This window comes from Madurella fahalii (genome assembly GCF_045866475.1).
Source record: "Madurella fahalii IFM 68171 DNA, scaffold_2, whole genome shotgun sequence".
NCBI classification, from domain to species: domain Eukaryota; kingdom Fungi; phylum Ascomycota; class Sordariomycetes; order Sordariales; genus Madurella; species Madurella fahalii.
Genome location: NW_027263972.1, coordinates 3986090 through 4004238, shown reverse-complemented (window position 1 = coordinate 4004238; position 18149 = coordinate 3986090). Strand labels below are relative to the sequence as shown.

Below are 18149 nucleotides of genomic sequence, written 5' to 3'. Positions count from 1 at the left end.
ATGATTTTTCGCAGACGGTGCTCTGCAGTTCGAAGACTAGGGCTGAATACCAGCTCGGGTGAGCTGACTCGCTTTAGGCCATTAGCACGACATGTTGCAGTGAGAACTCAAAAACCTGTCTGACATGTCGGGCCGGACGCCGGTTGCACATGTACTGTACAACGGCAAAGTTTGCCGTCAATAAGGTTTACAAGCCCATTTTGTGGCGCGGTGAATTGCAGTGGCAAATGATCTATCCACAACTAATCCTGTACTACATTCTCCAAAGCCAAGACACCGTTCTGAGATGCCAGGAGAATTGATTCTACGACTATCAGAGCTTAAGTTACAGGCATCGGGAACTGGTAGAAGTAGAAGAGAACGTGACACCAGCTTTGCCAGGAAAAAAACAACATTCTTGAAGATGGCATCGAGCGGGCTGGACGAGACAAAACGGGACTGTGGTCTGGGACCCGGTTTACATTCCGTGGGTCGAGCCGATGGGGCCGAACCGGATGTTGGACCAGACGACCTTGCTATATCAAAGGGGTCAGCAAACCATAACTCGATCTAAGTAGGGACATGGGCGGGTGCCGGGGTGCCACGTACGCGTTGGGGTACTCAGCCTCAACCTCGGCCGGGACACCGGAGTCCTGGGGGCAAGAGCCACGGGCGCCGCCGGGCTGGCCCTCCTTCTCAGGCGGGTAGATGGAGTCGAGCCACAGCATGTTGGCGTAGTGCTGCGATGGGGGGGGGGAAATCCCGTGTCAGTAAGAGAAGAATAACAAACTCGGGGCTAAAACGGGCAGACAAAAATGAATGGGGATGAGGGGGGATTGACTTACATCATCCCAGATGGACATGACGAGAACCATGGGGATTCTGAGGGCCGCGTTCAGCGCCGGGAAGCCGCCAACCTCAGCAAAGCGGTCACGGTCGCCGAAGACCTGGAACTGAGCGGAGCAGAGCTCGGGCGTGATGTTGCTGCTCGAGGGCAGGCCGTCCCATGTCGGGCCGGGGATCTCGATCTTTTGGCCGTCCTGGATGAAGAACTGCGAGAGGTTGTCCTCCTCGAAGCGGGTGACGACACTGGCATGGAAAAAGATTGCGGTCAGAACAACGGGCCCCTTCTTCTTGGCTCCCCATATATGGTAGGCCCGGCGAAGAAGAGATATGGAAAGCCACTTACGTAAACTTCTTGGTAGTATCCAGAGTCTTTCCCTTGCCATAGAACTCGGTGTTACCCATGCGGTAGGGGTTGTAGTCGCAGCCGTTGGCGTCGCAGTCGCCAGCAAAGCGGTCATCAGAGTATGTACCGCCGCAGTTGGTGGTCTCGCAGACGTGGTAGTTGTTGTTCTCGCACGCGTGCGGCGTGAAGGCAAACGAATGGGCATTCGACTCCCTTGTTTTTGAATTTCGGGTCAGTTCGACACCGTGCCATAGTATGCATGAGGCGACCCTTTCCGTGGTTGAGGGGGGTTGGAGTAAAGCTTACCAAACATCAATCTCGGCGCAGCAGCCGCCATAGGGACCGACACCGGCGTTGGGGTCGTTGGTGGACGACTCCCAGCCCTCAATATTGGCCTTTCCAGCCACGAACTTGAGATCACGGGCGCATTGGGCATCGCAGTACTAATTTGGAGGGAAGGGGATCAGCCGACTGCCGCAGTTGCATGCTAGTATGAATGCGCGTGGGCGCAGAGTGGAAACTTACGCCTGTGCCATACTTGGCTCCGGCCTTGTTGCTGGGGTAGCTTGCCATACCGCCGTCCTCTTCCATGGCCACAAAGTACAGGGCGCTGTTGATACCACACTCGACCGTCGAGAGGTCAACGTCAAAGGCAAATTCGTTGTTCATCAGGGTGAACATCTGATACTTGGACGAGCCGTTCATCAGGTAGAAGCGGGATCCAATGTTGGTGCCATACTCGTGCTCGGTGATGAACTTGAGCGTCAGCGAGTCGCCGCTAGTCGATGCGCCGTAAGTAGTGCCGTAGTTTGCGCCCTCGATATAGCACTTGGAAGCGCAGTCGGTTGCCGAGCTGCAGACGTCGGTCCACTCGTTGCCGTCGTAGCAGTTCTTGCCGCTCGAGTCGTGCAGCCAGCGCCAGTTCGCGTCAATGACGACTTCGGCATTGACATTGGTGCAGGAACCTGATCCCTGGCAGCGCTTCCATGTGAGCCTGGGATGTGTCTCGCTCTGCTCCCGGCCGACCTGCTGAGCCGTGGCCAGGCTCATCAGGGGCAGGGCTGCCGCAAGGTACTGAAGATACTGCTTCATGATGGCAAGACTGGGAACAGAACTAAGAACTGGGGTTCGCTGCTCAGGGATGGAGAAGAGGGCCGCTTGGAGCGTGACGAGAAAGATCTCTCTGCATGGGGACGACCACCATGGAGCGCATCCCTTCTTCTTATATTTCCTCCCCCCAGGTCGCGTCGTCCGCCGGCAAGCCCGCCCGCCACCTCTGGCCGGCCACGGTTCCTGCGCGAGCGGGGCCGTCCCGATCTGGAAACATGTTCATCTTGGAACTAGAAACTCTGGAAGAGAGAGCCGTCTTTCCATAGCCACAGCCCCATATCCGCTTATTGATCGGCCAACAGTTGATCGGCCTTCATCGGGGGAGAATGCACGGCGGATCTTGGCCGAGCTGGGCGGCGACAGCAAGATAGATTAACCGTCCCTGGAAATCTGGGGTATGCGCCGATTGCGCCCCTTGAAGGGCCGTGGAGAGGGCGACTAGGGGGGTGGGAGGCAATCGACGTCCTCGGTTACGGCAAGCGGTCATTACCCCGTCATTCGCGCCGTTCCCCCTGCCTTTTTCCGGGTCGGATCTGCCTCGCAGCGCGGAGTCTTGGCCCCGCAGTTGCAACGTCGTCCCCAACAGGCTCCGCGGCGGTTGTGGAGGGGAGGGCTGCTTGGATGGGCAATTTATCAGGCAATTAATCGGCCCCTCACCGACCACATCTTGCCGATGCCCCAGTAGTGCCGAGCAACCCTCCCCGCAGGCCCCATTGGCCGGCGCCGAGAACATGGAGGGCGACTTGCCGGCAGTTGGCGCCCTGACTGGATGCTTGGCCACTATCATGTGGTTCTCCCCGGTGGCATGCCCATTATGCGCTGGTATGATGTTAATTATCGACACTCGGATGCGCTTACCGGCGAGGCCCATTCCTCTGACTTATCTCCGCCGCCACCCATTGGCTGCGCCGTCTCAGCGCCCGGCTCACAATGTCAACACGACACGAGGCTCCGTTGAATTTAACCCGGAGATTGAGGGAAACGGAGCCCCCGCCTCCGATTCGTAGAGAGGCGACGCTCCCCGACAGGACTTCAAGCCCTCTCCAAGGGAAGGGGCAGGAAGCTCAAGAATCTCGTAAAGAACCATACGATCGCGGAGGAGGAACAAAATGAAAAATAGAATTTGAGAGTGGGAGACAAGCATCTGTAAAGTGTGCGCGCGGCCTGCAGCATTGGATATCGGACCGGCGCCGAGTAGTAACTCCTGAGTCTACTCCGTTACCAGAGTCGTTTTGCACCAATGCCCCCGACAGCGCGCTGCCCAAGGAAATCATCCTGGACCGCGCAACGCACCATACCTTGCCGCTGGGAGCTATGCAACCTGGTTCAGTCCAGCGTTGGTCCGTCCCAGCCGGAAACCGCCTTGGCGGATTGATCTGCCGTCCATCAAAGCCGACAGACCGCCTCGCAAGTCCAGAAGATCAGAATCCGGAAAGACTGCTGAGGTGCTTCTTCCAAATGACGCCCATGTTGCAGAAGACCAGTATTCATCTTGACCACTGGCGATGCCTTGCTTACTGCTCCATCCTTAATGTTCGGGTAGAGCTTCTAACAAAAGTGCGGGACTCCGGGATTACCTATCTAGGGAATTAATTACCTACGGCACCTTACCAATAGATCTCTTAGATCCAACTATGCAAGATAATCCAGCCCGGACACCATGTCAACATGCAAAAGTTGTAAACCGGCTGGGCATGCAGAATTATTTACCTTCGCGCCACCTTCGAGCCCGTGCAGGTGGCGTTTCAAACATGCGAACATGCCAGCCTGCCATGGCTAGGCCATGTATGCAACCCAACGTTTTCCGTCAGCCCCACCGATGAAGCAGTCGATTGCCAGGCCCTCGCCACTTCGGGGCTGGGGTCCAATGAAAGTGCCTTGGTTCTCTAATTCAAGTTCGTTGAAACGTTGTGCTTGCGGATGCAACGCTCCGTGGTGCCCTTGGCACAGGGCCGAGAAATCCGGGGGATAGCCGTGATGAGCGACTACCTAGTGAGATAACAGGCAGCTGCATCTAGCATGTACAAGTAAGCGGCAGCTATTTGGTACTACCTGGGTTGGAACGGGTGGCTATGGTTGCTACTAATATAGACTTGTAAAGATACTGCTAGTAAATGCTAGTAGTACCTGACCTAAGGCAGGGCAGCCTTAACCCTCTGCTCATCTCAACAACGGAATTGCCACTGGTCGGAAGTTCCGAGGCCGAATCCACTGCAAGAACTTTTCTGCTGCATTAGCAATTAGACCTAACGGCCTTGATTTACGCATCCTTGACCGGAGAGGCAAGTATACGGCTAAAGCAACTGGGGTCTATATGCTAACGTAGCTATGTAATTGCTGTGCTATTATGGGCGCAGCGATTTTCCTATAGTAACAGCGAGCATCAGTGACGGTCGTGATACGTTGAATTTGCCTGACAAGTTGCTGCGCACTCCTCTCGGATACTGAGTACCTGACCTTACCTTAACGGACGGTCCAAATGTGCAAGGGATCCGACGTCAGCAGACTACTGGATAATTAGACGACAAACACCCATGAGCACACACTACAGGCAAAATACTTGATCGTAAGTATTGAGGGTGACGCTAAGAGCGTTCCCATACCGCAGTGGTAACATAAGGTACCTTGAATGGCGGCCAGCTGGGCGTCATGATGTCACCGGCATTTCGGAATTGCCAGCGCTGGGTTAATTAGGTGTATACGGTCTAGGTACCATAATGACAGAGACCTTTTTCTCCTGCTAGGTACCCGCCGGGGACGTCTTACTATTGCTTAATGCTCCTACTACGCAGCGCTGATAGGTTTCAAAGGTTGAAATGACGGCTGCCCTACTAGATATTACAACGACCTAGTATGTATCATAATAATGTTGTTATGGTAAGGTATTCAATCATATCCAGGTATTGGGTTAAAAAGAACCCGGCCGAATTCCTCTCTCTGCACTACTGACATGAAATACTAGACACTACCACCCGAGCTGGACACTTAATTGGTAAACTCCGCTAAGTCGGGTTGGCAGCCGTCAGCACCCGAAAGTTCAAGGAGGAAAGACAAGGAAAAGTGGATGCCATCGACACGAGGGTAAAGTTGAACCGGGTTGTCCTCAAGTGCCTCGGCTGAGTCAAGTGCTTATCAATACATTGGCAGGCGACATTGTGTTGTCTTCTGTTGTGTTACAAACCCGCAGGAAGCCAAAGCGTAAGGTATGATGTGTGCGGAAACCCCCGTCCACCTTTCCGCTGATGCTTGAAACCCAGAGGGGTTGCCAAGGCCGTCTGATCTCCGACCTGCAGTGGACCGCGGTGTAATGCGTTGGCGCACCCTACGCTTCCCTTCTGTAATTGCTGTCGGATTTAACTTTCGGATGTTTTATCATGAAGTTCCTTCCGATCGGTAATGCCTCCGGGATGGGGTCGGTGTCGGCGTCCCACAGACACGCCCGGTAAGAGCCAATGCATTATGCACGTACATACTTGACAGGGCCATTGCCGGCTCACATAAATGTTGCGAGTCGCGGTGTCCTGGCCAGCTCCGACGTTCTGCCTTGTTCTTCATCCTATTCAGTTCAATTCTTACTTCGATACCCAGATACCTTAGGTATTTTTGCTTCTTCTAGTGCTGCGCACTGTTATTGTTTTATCTAACTACTACCTTATTTAATCAACTGTTTATTGCACTATGATCCGAGCTGCAGGCCTGCTCGCTCTTGCTCTGGCTCTCGTCGCCTCGGCTGACGATAATGCCGTCAGCGTCAGCACATTGGACTTCAAGAACCGCTTTGTCGAATCCGGGATCGTGCCCGAGGTCATTGCAGCCCTCGACCCGGCCGTGTCATTTTATGCGAGCTACCGGGCTGAGGATGGCCATGAAGAGTTGCTAGTTCCGGGCTCGAGCCTCAGCATATCCGAAGCAACCATGCCATTTGAATTTAGCGTTGAGAATCTGAACAATGCCACCAACATCACCGCTCAGACGAGGTTCCTGATATATCTAGTACGTATTCTAGAACCGGGCAAGAATGTCTGATGATCTGACCGTGATTCTTTGTCAGCTGGATGCCGACGCCCCTTCGCGGGACGAACCGACCGCAAGGAACCTACGCCACTACCTTGCAGGGAACTATACGCGTGCGGGCATCAACTCCACCGTCCTGCCCAGCGCCCAGCAACTTACTGTGCCCATGGGACAACGACCATTTACGCCATTCACAAACCCGGATCCGGCACCAGATACCGGCGTCCATCGCTTCATCTACGCCCTCTATGTACAGCCGGCACGGTTCAACACAGCAGGTTTTGAGTCCGTCGGCATGGAAACGCAAACCCAGAACTGGAACGTGAGTCCACTAGCCTGACGTGATGCCAGCCGCACGGACCGAGAGCAGCAGATCTCTCTGGCTAACCGATTAACAGCTCTCGGAGTGGCGGACGCAGCTCGGCCTTGGGCCTGCCATTGGTGCCACCTTCTTTACCATCGACACGGGATCAAACGGTGGTCAAGGGGGTTCTGCTGGGACTGGAGGCGGCACGGGGGAGAACGCTGCCGCAGGAATTGCCGTCTCTTCCCACCTTGTCGGCTTGGTGGCCCTCGCAACGAGCTTCAGTCTCCTGGCGCTTGTATAAGTAATGTGGTGAGAGCAGTTGTAAGAAGTATCTCATTCCAAGACGGGGTGACCTGCCTTGCTAGATTACTACGAGAATGTATAGTTAAGCAAGCGAATGCCAGGGTCATTTTGCAGCCTAGTGCCGATCCCATCCATCTCTCCGAGGCCCCTCGGAGGCTAGGGCCCGGATGCTCCGACACCACTCGGCGATATCCCGCCAGCGGACAAATTGATTCCTAAGCCACCGCCGGAGGAAATTTTATTTAAGGGCCGGCCCGGAGGCAAGGACATCGCAAAGCAATTGACATGTCTTTGCACCTTCGACCATCCTTTCTTTCTAAATTACGGTCCGGCACAGAGCCTACCTAATCAAGTCCTTAATTAGTAACTAATCAGCACCTACCTACTTGACACGATGCTCGGCCTCGCCCATGTGTTACGCCTTATCGTCGTGGCCACGTTCCTGCTGCCGCTCACTCGAGCCACCGAGGGCGGCTTCGGCGGACGCGGCCGCCAACCGTACCCGTCACGCACCATAGCCGGCGTCTCGGTAATCGACACCCCTCTAATACGCGCCGCCGAGGCGTTTGCAAGGCAGCACGGCGACGATTTCACCTACAACCACGTCATGCGGTCTTGGCTCTTCGGTGCTCTGGTGATCCAGCACAATGAAACGCTCCGCGAGGCTATCGACCTCGAGGTCCATGCTGTCGCCACCATCCTGCACGACCTGGGCTGGGAGCGCTCGGCCGAGTCGTCTATTGTCAGCCCTGATCGGCGCTTCGAAGTTGATGGGGCCATTGCGGCGCGCGATTTTATTCGCCGTCACGGGGATGGGAAGAGGTGGGGCACGCGGCGGGAGCAGCTGGTCTGGGATGCTATAGCGCTGCATACCGAACCGTCGATTGCTCTCTTCAAAGAGCTCGAGGTGCAGGTGGTCAACAGAGGGATTGTATTGGACTTTCTGGGCCCGGACTCGGGCGTGACAGACGAGGAGTACGCTACCGTCTTACGAGAATTCCCCAGAGACGACTTCAGGAGCAGCTTCAACGAGACCATCATCTGGCTTTGCCAGACAAAACCCGCGTCGACCTACGGTGAGTCAAAGCCTGGCTTCATTTTCTCCTACTTTGTTTGAGTTGGAATCATAAGAAACTGACTCATCGTTACTGCGGTAGACACTTGGATGCAGCCTTGGGGAGACCGGTACCTCGCCAACTACACGTCAACCGGGAATCGGCTGATTGATACACTATTTCCAGAAGTTTAAGGAGCACGGCTGGGGTGGTACTTGTACTATTAGGACCCAAGGGGCTCGGATGAAGGAATAACTATGGTGCATGATGTTTAGGGGCACTATGTAACCTCCCCTTGATCATACGGCAACGGCCGCCTCTTTGACTTGCGCTGAATTGAGCCTATTCCATTTACCACACAGAGCGAGGAGAAACCCAAGCCCGGTGCCGCCAATTGCAATTGCTAGTGCAACTTTGATGCCCGCCATGTATGCCGCCACGATGCCGTCGACCTGATCGGCGGGGAACGCTATGCGGATCATGGTAGCGCCGGTTGCAATCATGTCAGCGGGGTCGACGTTAGGGGCGGTCGTCGGTAGTGTTTGGACCAGCTTGTTCAGAAATGCCGACTGAGCAGCTGTAACAAAGGCAGTCCCGCCAATGCATTGAAAGACTGTGTGCTTGCTTGTTAGCGATTGTGCCAAATCGGTATGACGGAAGTGGGAACTGACACAGGACCATGGCCGTCACCAACGAAACGTCTTCCGGGTCGGCATTCGCTTGGGCAGCAATGATCGGAATCTGGAACGCAATGCCCCAGCCGACACCGCCGACAATCTGGTAGCCAATCCATTGGCCAAGACTCGTATCGATGTCGAAGGTATATAAGAGCGCGGCCGCAACGATGCCAATGATGGCACCGGCAACCTGGATCGGGGCGACATGGCCCGTGGCGCTGATTGCCATTCCTGACGCGACCATCGACGCCGTAGTGGCGATGATCAGAGGGAGGTTGTACACTCCGGACATGGTCGGAGTGGAGCCGCTGACGCTCTGGAAGTAGATTGGCAGGTAGTAAATAACGAGGTAATAGGATCCCACGAAGACACTGGCGAAGCCGCAGCTTACCCAGATCGGTCGCTGTCTGAACAATCGGGGAACCACAATCGCGCGCTCGCCCTGGAAGCATTCCCATGCGGCAAAAGCAGCCGTGATGAGGACGAAGCCGACGAGGAGTCCTATCACGACACTGCTATTCCAGGGGACGGTCTGTCCGCCATACTGCAGCGCCAACATGAAGGCAACAATAGCTCCCATAACCAAGGCGACGCCAACAGGGTCCATCTGCAGCAGTTTCTCCCTCCATGTAGCCGGAACAGGCCTTGCCGAGCTAGGGGTATGGAAGAAAAGGACGATGATGATAGCGGACAAGCCCCCGACAGGGAGATTGATCCAAAAGCACCAGCGCCACGAGACATGGTCGGCAAAAAGGCCACCGATTACGGGGCCGAGGACGCAGGCAATCCCGAACGACATGCCGACGAAGCCCGTATAAGTGGCGCGCTTCTGCGGCTCGACGACGAAGGCGATTATGGTGTAGGCGCCCGTGCCGATGCCAGCGGCGCCCAGGCCGTTGATGGCGCGGCCAGCGATGAAGGTCGTTGAGTCGGTGGCGACGGCGCAGATGAGGCTGCCCAGTTCGAAGACGGCAATCGAAGCCAGGAAGGTCAATTTGAGCGGGAAGTAGCGGTAGGCCTTTCCCCAGGACGACTGGAAGCCTCCGTTGGTCATGAAGAACGCCGCGCTATACCATGATACCTTGTCCAGGCCATGGAACTCGTCCGTGATTTTGGGGATGGCCGTAGCGACGATGGTCTAGGAAACTGTCAGCGGAAATAACAGGGAAAGGGAGTCATATCGGCAAACTCACCATGTCCAGGGACGCGAGGAAAATGCCAAGGACAAGAGCGAGGATGATGCAGGCTAGCTTTATGCCCTGGGGATATCCATCATCAGATGCAGCTTGAGCGTGGTTGGTAGCATTGCTCGCGTCCTTGGCGTCGCCGCTGCCGGTGCCCGCCTCCTTGTCTCCCAGTGCTGAAGGCACGCGCGTAGAAGTCGTCTCATCGGGGGGATCCGGCGGGCTGGTGGTAGGCACCGAATCGGTTAGGGATGAGGTAGATTTCATGGCTATTCACTTGTCGATCTGTAAGGCAACCAGCAGCAAGCTTTGCACGAGACCGGACTGCTGGCAGGGCCGTCCGCGAGGAACTAGATGACCGTCGCTGCCGGATGTGTGCGGCTTCTGAATTGTTGGGAGATGCGCCGCTGCATGTAATTACATCGGTAGCGCACCTCGGTTTCCAACTCGCCGCGTTCTTTATAGAACACTTGGATGGCTGCATCAGGGTGATTCATCGCGAAGGACACACTAGGTACACGCCCGCCGTGCGTCACCACAAGAAGCACAGTTTGAGGAAATAGACGGAGGAACGGCGACGACGAAATAAAATATCATGATGAATCAGCAAAGCTTGTTCGGGGTTCAATGGGACCAAGTTATATTGTAAATAAAAGGGGCCGACAGCGCTGTGCATTGTCCATTGTTCCGAGCTGTTCATCGCAGACAGGGTATTTTTTTTTTTTTTTTTTTTGTATGTACATTAGGTAATTACCGTACTGTACCCGGGGTGGAGATCCATTCTCAGCCCCGGGCTTGGATGGTGGGCCTGGCGGGAACCGGTAGCAAGGGGCTCTGGCTCAACACGAACTGGAAAACAACGCAACTATTGACATCTTTTCTGGGCCTAACGGTACTGCATATCTCTAGGTGGTCCCGACTCCCGGTACGGTATGCACAACGGTCACGCGGAATCCCTCAGCAACTAGGTAACTTTTTTCAGGCGAGCGCTGATCGGTGCGTCCTCGCCCATGCACAAGGGCTTGGTATCCGTCCTCAATGTCTCACGCCCAACAAGCCACCACATCCGGATGTGTGCCTGTCCAAACAGATCTATAGGAACAGAGTCATCCGCTTGGCGCCACTGTCCGCCTCAAATCCTCCTGCCTAAGAACAAACCCGCAGCACATGCGTCCGTGAGTCACGGACTCACTGCTGCTGGCCTGAGTGGTGATTAAAAGGCTGAGCTTTCCCAATGCACTATTGTGAGCAAATGCATCCGAATCTTTTCCCTTCAACGACCTTTCTCCCATCCATTTCGTCTTAAGCCATCCGCAACCCTCACGGGTTCTCCAGCGGAATCCCTCCAGCCAGATCCATGGATGGCACAGTGCCCCGTATGCCGACGGACCTGCGCAAGCGGCTCCTGCAGGATATCACGGACCTGAAGACGAAGCCATACCCGAATATTGAGCTCAAGATAAGAGACGATGATGTGTCGACAGCCTGCCTCATACTCACGCCCGAAAAATGGGAGCCGCTCCATCTGTCCGTCTTCTTCCACAACCGCTATCCCTTGAGCGCACCAACGGTTAGGGTGGACACCAGGACCACTCACCCCAACGTCTTCGACAACTACATCTGCGCATCGATTCTCAACACCGAGGAGGGATACACTCCCGCCTATACCCTGAAAGGCATAGCCATACAGCTGCTGAGCTTCTTTAGTAGCGACTCCATCGAGCAAGACTGGGGTGGCTCAGTGCAGCTAGACCAGTTCCGGGCAGCGACAAAGCGTGAACCCTACTCCCCCTACCATTGTCGGCGGTGCCACTTCCGCTCGGAACCTCCAAAGAGGCCAATACCGGGCTCAACGTATGTCACCGACGGCGAAGCCGCGCAACCTTCCGTGGCGTCGACAGCGGTAGCACCGAGCGAAGCTAAGATCAATCTGCGGCTGTTCTTCATCGACCGGCTGCCCCCCGAGGTCCTGCTTCGTATCCTCGACGTTCTGGACTTCGAGGACCTCACCAGCTTTTCCAGGGCTTGGAAACGCGTCAGCCGTCTCATCACCGACTTTGACATCGTGCGCCTGCGCGAGTTGCAATGTTTCGTTCTAAAGGAAAGCTACCTGAGTGAGGCGCTGGGGGTCGGTGTATGCATTGTTGGGAGTGGCCGTCAAGGCAGCCTGCAATCTGAGTTCGACTTGATCTCGCACAAAGCATACCACGTTTACAAAATCAGGAAATCCATTCACGGCGTCAGTTTCCAGCACTGGCTTCCGCTGCCCCTCTCGCAGGGGCATTGGCGACGCGTGAGCCATGATGCCCAAAAAGCGCTTCTCAGCATCTCCAAGGCAGCCAAGATGAAGGACAGCGTCACCGTACTCTACGCCTTCATGAACGACATCGTGGTCCGCCTCAACTCGGACCTCCTGCGCTGGAGCGACCGGACCCAAGGGATGGAGAGGAGCACGCTGCGCCATGCCTCAGAAAAGGCCATCGAATCGTACTTTCACCTCTTCCACCTCTTACTGTGTCTTGCGACCGGCCCGGGAGGAGAGGGCATTGTACGAGACGCCAACCGCATGATCCGGGCGTTCATGTCGGGAAAAACACATAAGCAAGCTATCCCTAGCCTTGGCTATCTTCTTATCGCACTCCTCATCAGCGACATTCAGCCAACTGAGGCCCTCATGAAGGCGATCGTCAAGGAGGCCATCATCCGCAACGTGGTGTGGATGCTTGATCGCAAGGGCGCCGGAATGGCGGAGCTCGGATACCTAGAGTCGGATGCGATCTCAACATATCGGCTCAAGAAGACCTTTGAGGGCAGCCGGACGTCATACCGGCTGCTGATGTTCTCTCAACTGTTTCGCGCTACCGCTCGACCGGGCTCCGCTGAACCCAGGCCCGCAAACGCACCATCTAGTACTAGCACACCCACGTCCTCCAGGAAGTCACTTACGCAGCTCCGCGACGAGCTCTTCGCGCGTCATGGGGCCGCACCTCCGGGAACTGCCGCCCGGCTGGCTTCAGAAGTTCGTCGGCTACAGCAAATCGACGATTTCCCCTCCTTCCTGAGGGAGATGGGTGTGGATGTCCCTTCTGCCTCGACCTTTACGGCTTTTCTCCGCTACACAGTCAAGGCCAGTACCGAGAAAGGATACTCCAAGCCTACTGACGTATTCTTTGAGTCACTCGCCAGTCTCCGGATTCATCGTGACCCGAGTATCAGCGCGGATACTGTCCAAAAAGAGTTACACGAGAGGGGAAAGGTAGTACGGAGTCTACCCTCCGTAGAATTCGCGATCAACCGCGGCCAGATAAACTTCTTCCCTCAGTAATTAGTGAAGGGCTCTCTAACAGGTTAAAGCTGGGCAGAGATATCACAAGGATGCGCGTTAGGAGGACTGGGCAGCACGTGTGGGGGGGCTATCCTGTAAATACAATAGATTAATGTCATGTCTCGACTGCTTCGTGTTACGCGTATTTCCCCAAGGTTGTCTACAACAGACAGCATATGTTATTAACACTAGAGGCAGAAAACAGTGTGGAGGATATCATCATCATTGCGGGTGACCAATATGAAGACTCTTCCCAGTCCAAAAATGGTTACCTAGGTAGATTTGTCACCTTCACTGAACTGAGCGGCGGAAATTCACATTTCATGGTAGATACCTACTATGTTCAGTTCATTCTGCTACTGGCTGATAATCTGAGATAAGTACGGTACTGTGCGCCCAGTCAACGGCAAAGTGTGCGGTGGCTCAGAAGCCTTGTCAAGCACCCGAAGGCCATGGACAGGCCAAACCGTTATTACACGGGGGCCTGTCCTCTTGACTGATCTAGCGTGCTGGTAAAAGTCGATGTGAGTCGGCCAAGCCTCATCTATTTCGGCATCTTACTCCTATTAATAGAAGCTTGTGATGCACTCGATAGCTTCCTCGACGAGATCCATCTGTTTGTTCAGCTCATTTTTGTTATCTCCTTCACGCATCCATGCCATGATCAGAGCGTGTGCACTCAGATCCGTGCGCGGGAGCGCCTCCAAGAGCTCAGCTCTCCGCTGCCTGTTATCGCGCCAGTTCTGAATCCATTGCCGGCAGTCTGCCTCAAGGGACTTGTAATCCTCTTCGTGCCGGAGCGCCGCCATACGCGCCTCGAATGGGGGTGTCTTCTCCGTGACGGCAAGCACCCGGATCGGGTCGCGCTCAGTACGCAGCGCCTCGGGCCACTCGCGTGGCCGGGCCAGCTGATCCTCAACGATGACGCGGACCCTGGGGTCCGTAAACCGCAGGGCAGAATTGAGAGCGACCGCGCTTATTGTGTCACTGTCCACTCCAGCAACGTTGTACATAGGTTGTGGGTGGGGGTAGCACCGCCCGAAGCATTCGGCAGACAGCCTGGCCCGGTTCTGGAATATGCGGTTCAGGAGTATCATGTGGTTCCGGGCAAACTCGGCGAAGGACCGTCCGCGGACAGCCTCCCCGATCGAGTAGGAACCGTCCAGAACATGCCACAGCCTGCACTGGTCAAGGCTCCACACGTCGTCCTCCGGATTGAAGAGTGTACCAATGAGACGTTCGGCTGCAGTATTCCGGTCAGCGTCGCTGGGCTTGATGTATGTCTTAACTCCGACCACCTCCTCGATCAGGAGAGCTTCCGGGTTGGTAGTGGTTGTAAACTCGAGCCTGCCTGACTCGTTGCCCCGTGATATGTAGCATATCTTAGAAGGATGTCGGATCGTGAGGAGATCCTCATCGTTAAGAAGAACATTGTGGAAACCGTCGTAGATTAGCCGGCACAAGTGCTTCTTACACTCTGAACAGAGATCTGTCCGGTCAATCGTGTCAACCATGCCACAGACGTCAAAGAGCAGGCCTGTGTCGCACGCTGGGTCAAGGTCAGTATCAGGCTGGAGATGGTCAGCGGCCACGGATGATGTCGGGCTCGGCATGTTTTCTGACGAGGCTTGCAAGAGGTAGTGCCGGCTGAGCTGTTGCTGTTGCTGTTGTGAGTTGAAAAGGAGACGATACTACCGTAGCCAGGCGAAACCTGTGAAGGAGATGATTTTTATACGTGTACCAGAGGCCAATTGAAGCAGCTCGAGATTAACCTCGCCGGCTTCTATGCAAGAAACGTGTTCACTGAGATACCGTATAAAAGAGGCAACGGCGTGCTATTCAGGACGCAGGCTCTGAACAGGAGGTGTTGCATCGGCTGTTCCGGACATTATATTTGGACAGTATGGTTACCATTCCAAACTGAAAGTTCTAAGTAGATGGAGCGTTACTTGATCTTAGTACGGAGTGTCAACCCAAAGCGACTGGTGGATTGTGGTGTACTTAGCGGTCCAACACCGACCTGTTCCAATGTGAGAACATGGAGTATCATAATGAACCCCCGGAGCATACAGTGTTGTTCCAGGACAAGTCTATATAGGGCTTGCGAATCTGTTCCGGTTGAAAACGACCGAATAAGTCAGATCAAGTCACTCGGCTGTTGATCATGTGCGCGGAAAAACGGAGCAAAGCATAGAGGAGCAAAGTTCTTCTCCAGCGCAATACCCTGCGTCAACGTGGCACTATAACGCTCTGTGTTGACCATGGGAAAATAAAAACCACTTGATTGGGATCATCATATAACTATATTGGTTCCTAGTTGGTAGCACCATGTCATCTATCGCCCGCGCAGAGTGCAGAGGCTTAGCTTAGTACTAGTTACCACTAGTGTGGTGGTGTCCATTAATGTCAAAGGCCCCCTACCCCTACTAGGTATTCGGGTATACTGTAAATCACTGCCAGAACCGCCAGATTAATCGATCTGGTGTCTCAAATTCCCCACGTGGACCGCATCCCGCCGATTCCCAGTAATTAGGGACTTAGGCACGCTGATGGTGGTGGAGAGCAAGTCCTTAGTACTCTCGACGGCAAAACATAATTAAAGCGCAGCCACATAGGCTGATGTCTATAACCAAGGGGGTTTGCCAAAGAATCTGAAGATTTTGGCAGGTCGCTCAAGTTCCAACAGATGTACACCAGCTAGAAATAAGTAGTTACTTAGTTCCACTCCCGCTCCTCCCTCTCTCTGCCGATCGCAGGTCCTCGTCTGGCTATTAATTAGGTGCTCCATCTAACACCCGACATATCTCAACATGGCAATCTCAGTAATCTATATTCTAGAACACAGCCCTCTCTTTCACAATAGCAACGAATTCCTCAATATCCTGCAAAAACTTCACCGGCTCCTCGAGCGCTGCGAAATGTCCGCCCTAATTCCGGTCGGGTCAGCGTCGAACCTCAAAGCCAGCCACAAAGCAAGGCAGGAGAGATTTACACTTTCATGAGCTTTGTAAAACACCAGATTGTTCGGGAACCAGTGTTCTACCCAGGACCTTGCAAGGGCAAGCGCCTCGCCTGGGAACCAAGAGTAGCCCAGCGGCTTCGTAGTGATAGCGAGAGGAGAGGGTAATTTCTCGGTGTCACGGTCCCTGAGAACGGCAGCCCAGCCGGCTCGGTAGGCCCACAGCGAGCGGCCGTACGACTTGGTATACCAGTACCAAGAGACTTGCTGGAGGATGATATCCAGGGGTAAGGGAGCGGTTTCTGTGTACAGGCCGCCGATCCTTCCGGTAAAATGTCAGCCAGACAGCACACGTCCCAGTAAGAAAGTCCCCGAACAGAAACCACCTACCATGCCAGCAGCGCAAGCGGGTTCGTCATGAGGGCCATCGAGATGGTCCCGGGTCTCGTCCCTTGTTCGAACAGGTACCCCGTCCCGGAGTAGAATAGCTCGGCCGCGAACGAGAGCGAGTCGTTCTCCGCTGGGGTGACCGGAAGATGTGCAACGCTAGCCCTCTCAGACGGGGTGAGGAGGAAGTTGTTGACTGTGGTTGGAGTCAGTTTCATGCAGGCGGTTCGATGTGGGCGGAAAGCCATACAGTGGACTGCTTTGCATTCATCATGACGGGCCCCTAGGGCCGCCGTCAGACCGGATCCGACGTCTCCGCCTTGGGCGATGTAAGCGTCGAACCCCAATGCTTTCATCAGCTCGTTCAGCGCCTCGGCGGCCATATAGAAATCAAGCTCCGTCTCCGTGACATGGCTGCGGGTAGAAAGTCCGTAGTCTGGGATGGACGGGGTGATGATATGGTACGGTAGGGTTTCAGGGGTGTATTTGGCCGTTAGAAGTTCGAATATCGGGATAAAATCGGACCATGAGCTGGGCCAACCATGTGAAAATATGATCGGTATGGCGTCTGGATTACGGGAAAACAATGCCCCGAAATGGATATCAAAAACCTGGCCATCAGACGGGGTGGTCACGTTGATTGTGAACTGGGGAAATGAGTTCCAGTGCGTTTCGGTGGAGCGCCAGTCGAATCCGTTGACCCACACATCCGCTGCGTTGGCCAACCAGTCCCTCGATATTCCAAAGGTGTAGTCAGGACCATCAGTACTGTTGTGTGTGTTGTAATACGAAGGCACTCCTATAACGGCGGTCTGAACGAGGTTGGATAACTGGTTGACATCGGCCTGCGAAACGTGGAGAGTAAATGGGGTTGGCGTGCCCGGAATGCCGAGCGGCACGACTCCGAACCCTGCGTCGGCCATTTCCGTTTCTGTCGTCGTTTTATATGCTGCGAGGCTGACACTGCTACCACATGTGCCGCGATGTTACAAGGTCTCTTGAGTGATAACAGAGGCTTTATAAGTGTGAAAACACGGTAACGCCGGGAGTGGTTTGTGGTAAGACTAGTAGTTCGTAATCTGAATTTCTCATCAATCATCCGATGGTTCCGGAGGCTCAAGCATCAGAGACGCCGATATTGCTGGATTTGTAAGCGTGTTAGGCTGATCTCCGTCTCAGCTTGGTAAGCCCGTCCTGTTCACGTACAATATCGGACAAGGAGGGACATGTAGAACTGGTTATATGGTTGATAGATATCACGGGCTTCCACCGGTTTTGGTTGCGCTCTGGCGTGTATCTTTGGTTAACTGGATTATGAATATAGAAAATAATCCTTACCCAACAGAACCCCACTACCGTGTGTGGACATGTGACTATCATGCTCCGTCTCATCTGACTACAGGGAACTCGGATTTTTTGCATTTAATTAATAGCCAACTGCTCGGACTACTGTTCGGAATACTCGGAAAACTTCTCGGACTCTTGACTCTGCTCTATTGATTAATAACGCTCCATTCCTACCTACCGCCATGAGTCCCACGGGCATCGGTCCGAGGTGTATTAATTGTCGGATTCCATAGATTCTTACATCGTGCTGAAGGGGCTTCCACAGTTAAAATAGCTTATGAACAACTGAGAGATGTAATGAATTTTATAATAA

At 54.4% G+C, this 18149-nt stretch overlaps 7 protein-coding genes across 7 annotated transcripts; 3 read left to right on the top strand and 4 right to left on the bottom strand.

Annotated features, from left to right (window-relative positions):
- Positions 1–457: 457 nt before the first annotated feature.
- MFIFM68171_03938 (uncharacterized protein) lies at positions 458–2260 on the bottom strand (the record flags this gene model as incomplete). The annotated part of the gene is made up of 6 exons (XM_071059358.1): positions 458–515; positions 589–719; positions 825–1068; positions 1169–1381; positions 1475–1611; positions 1694–2260. The coding sequence occupies 6 exons, from the start codon at positions 2258–2260 to the stop codon at positions 458–460; spliced, it is 1350 nt and encodes a 449-aa protein (XP_070915459.1).
- A 3696-nt stretch (positions 2261–5956) lies between these two features.
- On the top strand, positions 5957–6900 carry MFIFM68171_03937 (uncharacterized protein; the record flags this gene model as incomplete). Its single annotated transcript, XM_071059357.1, has 3 exons — positions 5957–6271; positions 6330–6614; positions 6691–6900. The coding sequence occupies 3 exons, from the start codon at positions 5957–5959 to the stop codon at positions 6898–6900; spliced, it is 810 nt and encodes a 269-aa protein (XP_070915458.1).
- Positions 6901–7296: 396 nt separating this feature from the next.
- MFIFM68171_03936 (uncharacterized protein) lies at positions 7297–8151 on the top strand (the record flags this gene model as incomplete). Its single annotated transcript, XM_071059356.1, has 2 exons — positions 7297–7978; positions 8060–8151. 2 exons carry the CDS (start codon positions 7297–7299, stop codon positions 8149–8151), a joined length of 774 nt encoding a protein of 257 aa, XP_070915457.1.
- Positions 8152–8256: 105 nt separating this feature from the next.
- Positions 8257–10085, bottom strand: MFIFM68171_03935 (uncharacterized protein; the record flags this gene model as incomplete). Its single annotated transcript, XM_071059355.1, has 3 exons — positions 8257–8570; positions 8629–9772; positions 9828–10085. 3 exons carry the CDS (start codon positions 10083–10085, stop codon positions 8257–8259), a joined length of 1716 nt encoding a protein of 571 aa, XP_070915456.1.
- A 1111-nt stretch (positions 10086–11196) lies between these two features.
- MFIFM68171_03934 (uncharacterized protein) lies at positions 11197–13143 on the top strand (the record flags this gene model as incomplete). Its single annotated transcript, XM_071059354.1, has 1 exon — positions 11197–13143. One exon carries the CDS (start codon positions 11197–11199, stop codon positions 13141–13143), a length of 1947 nt encoding a protein of 648 aa, XP_070915455.1.
- Positions 13144–13709: 566 nt separating this feature from the next.
- On the bottom strand, positions 13710–14756 carry MFIFM68171_03933 (uncharacterized protein; the record flags this gene model as incomplete). Its single annotated transcript, XM_071059353.1, has 1 exon — positions 13710–14756. One exon carries the CDS (start codon positions 14754–14756, stop codon positions 13710–13712), a length of 1047 nt encoding a protein of 348 aa, XP_070915454.1.
- A 1221-nt stretch (positions 14757–15977) lies between these two features.
- Positions 15978–17412, bottom strand: MFIFM68171_03932 (uncharacterized protein; the record flags this gene model as incomplete). Its single annotated transcript, XM_071059352.1, has 4 exons — positions 15978–16070; positions 16136–16424; positions 16493–16685; positions 16740–17412. 4 exons carry the CDS (start codon positions 17410–17412, stop codon positions 15978–15980), a joined length of 1248 nt encoding a protein of 415 aa, XP_070915453.1.
- Positions 17413–18149: the final 737 nt, after the last annotated feature.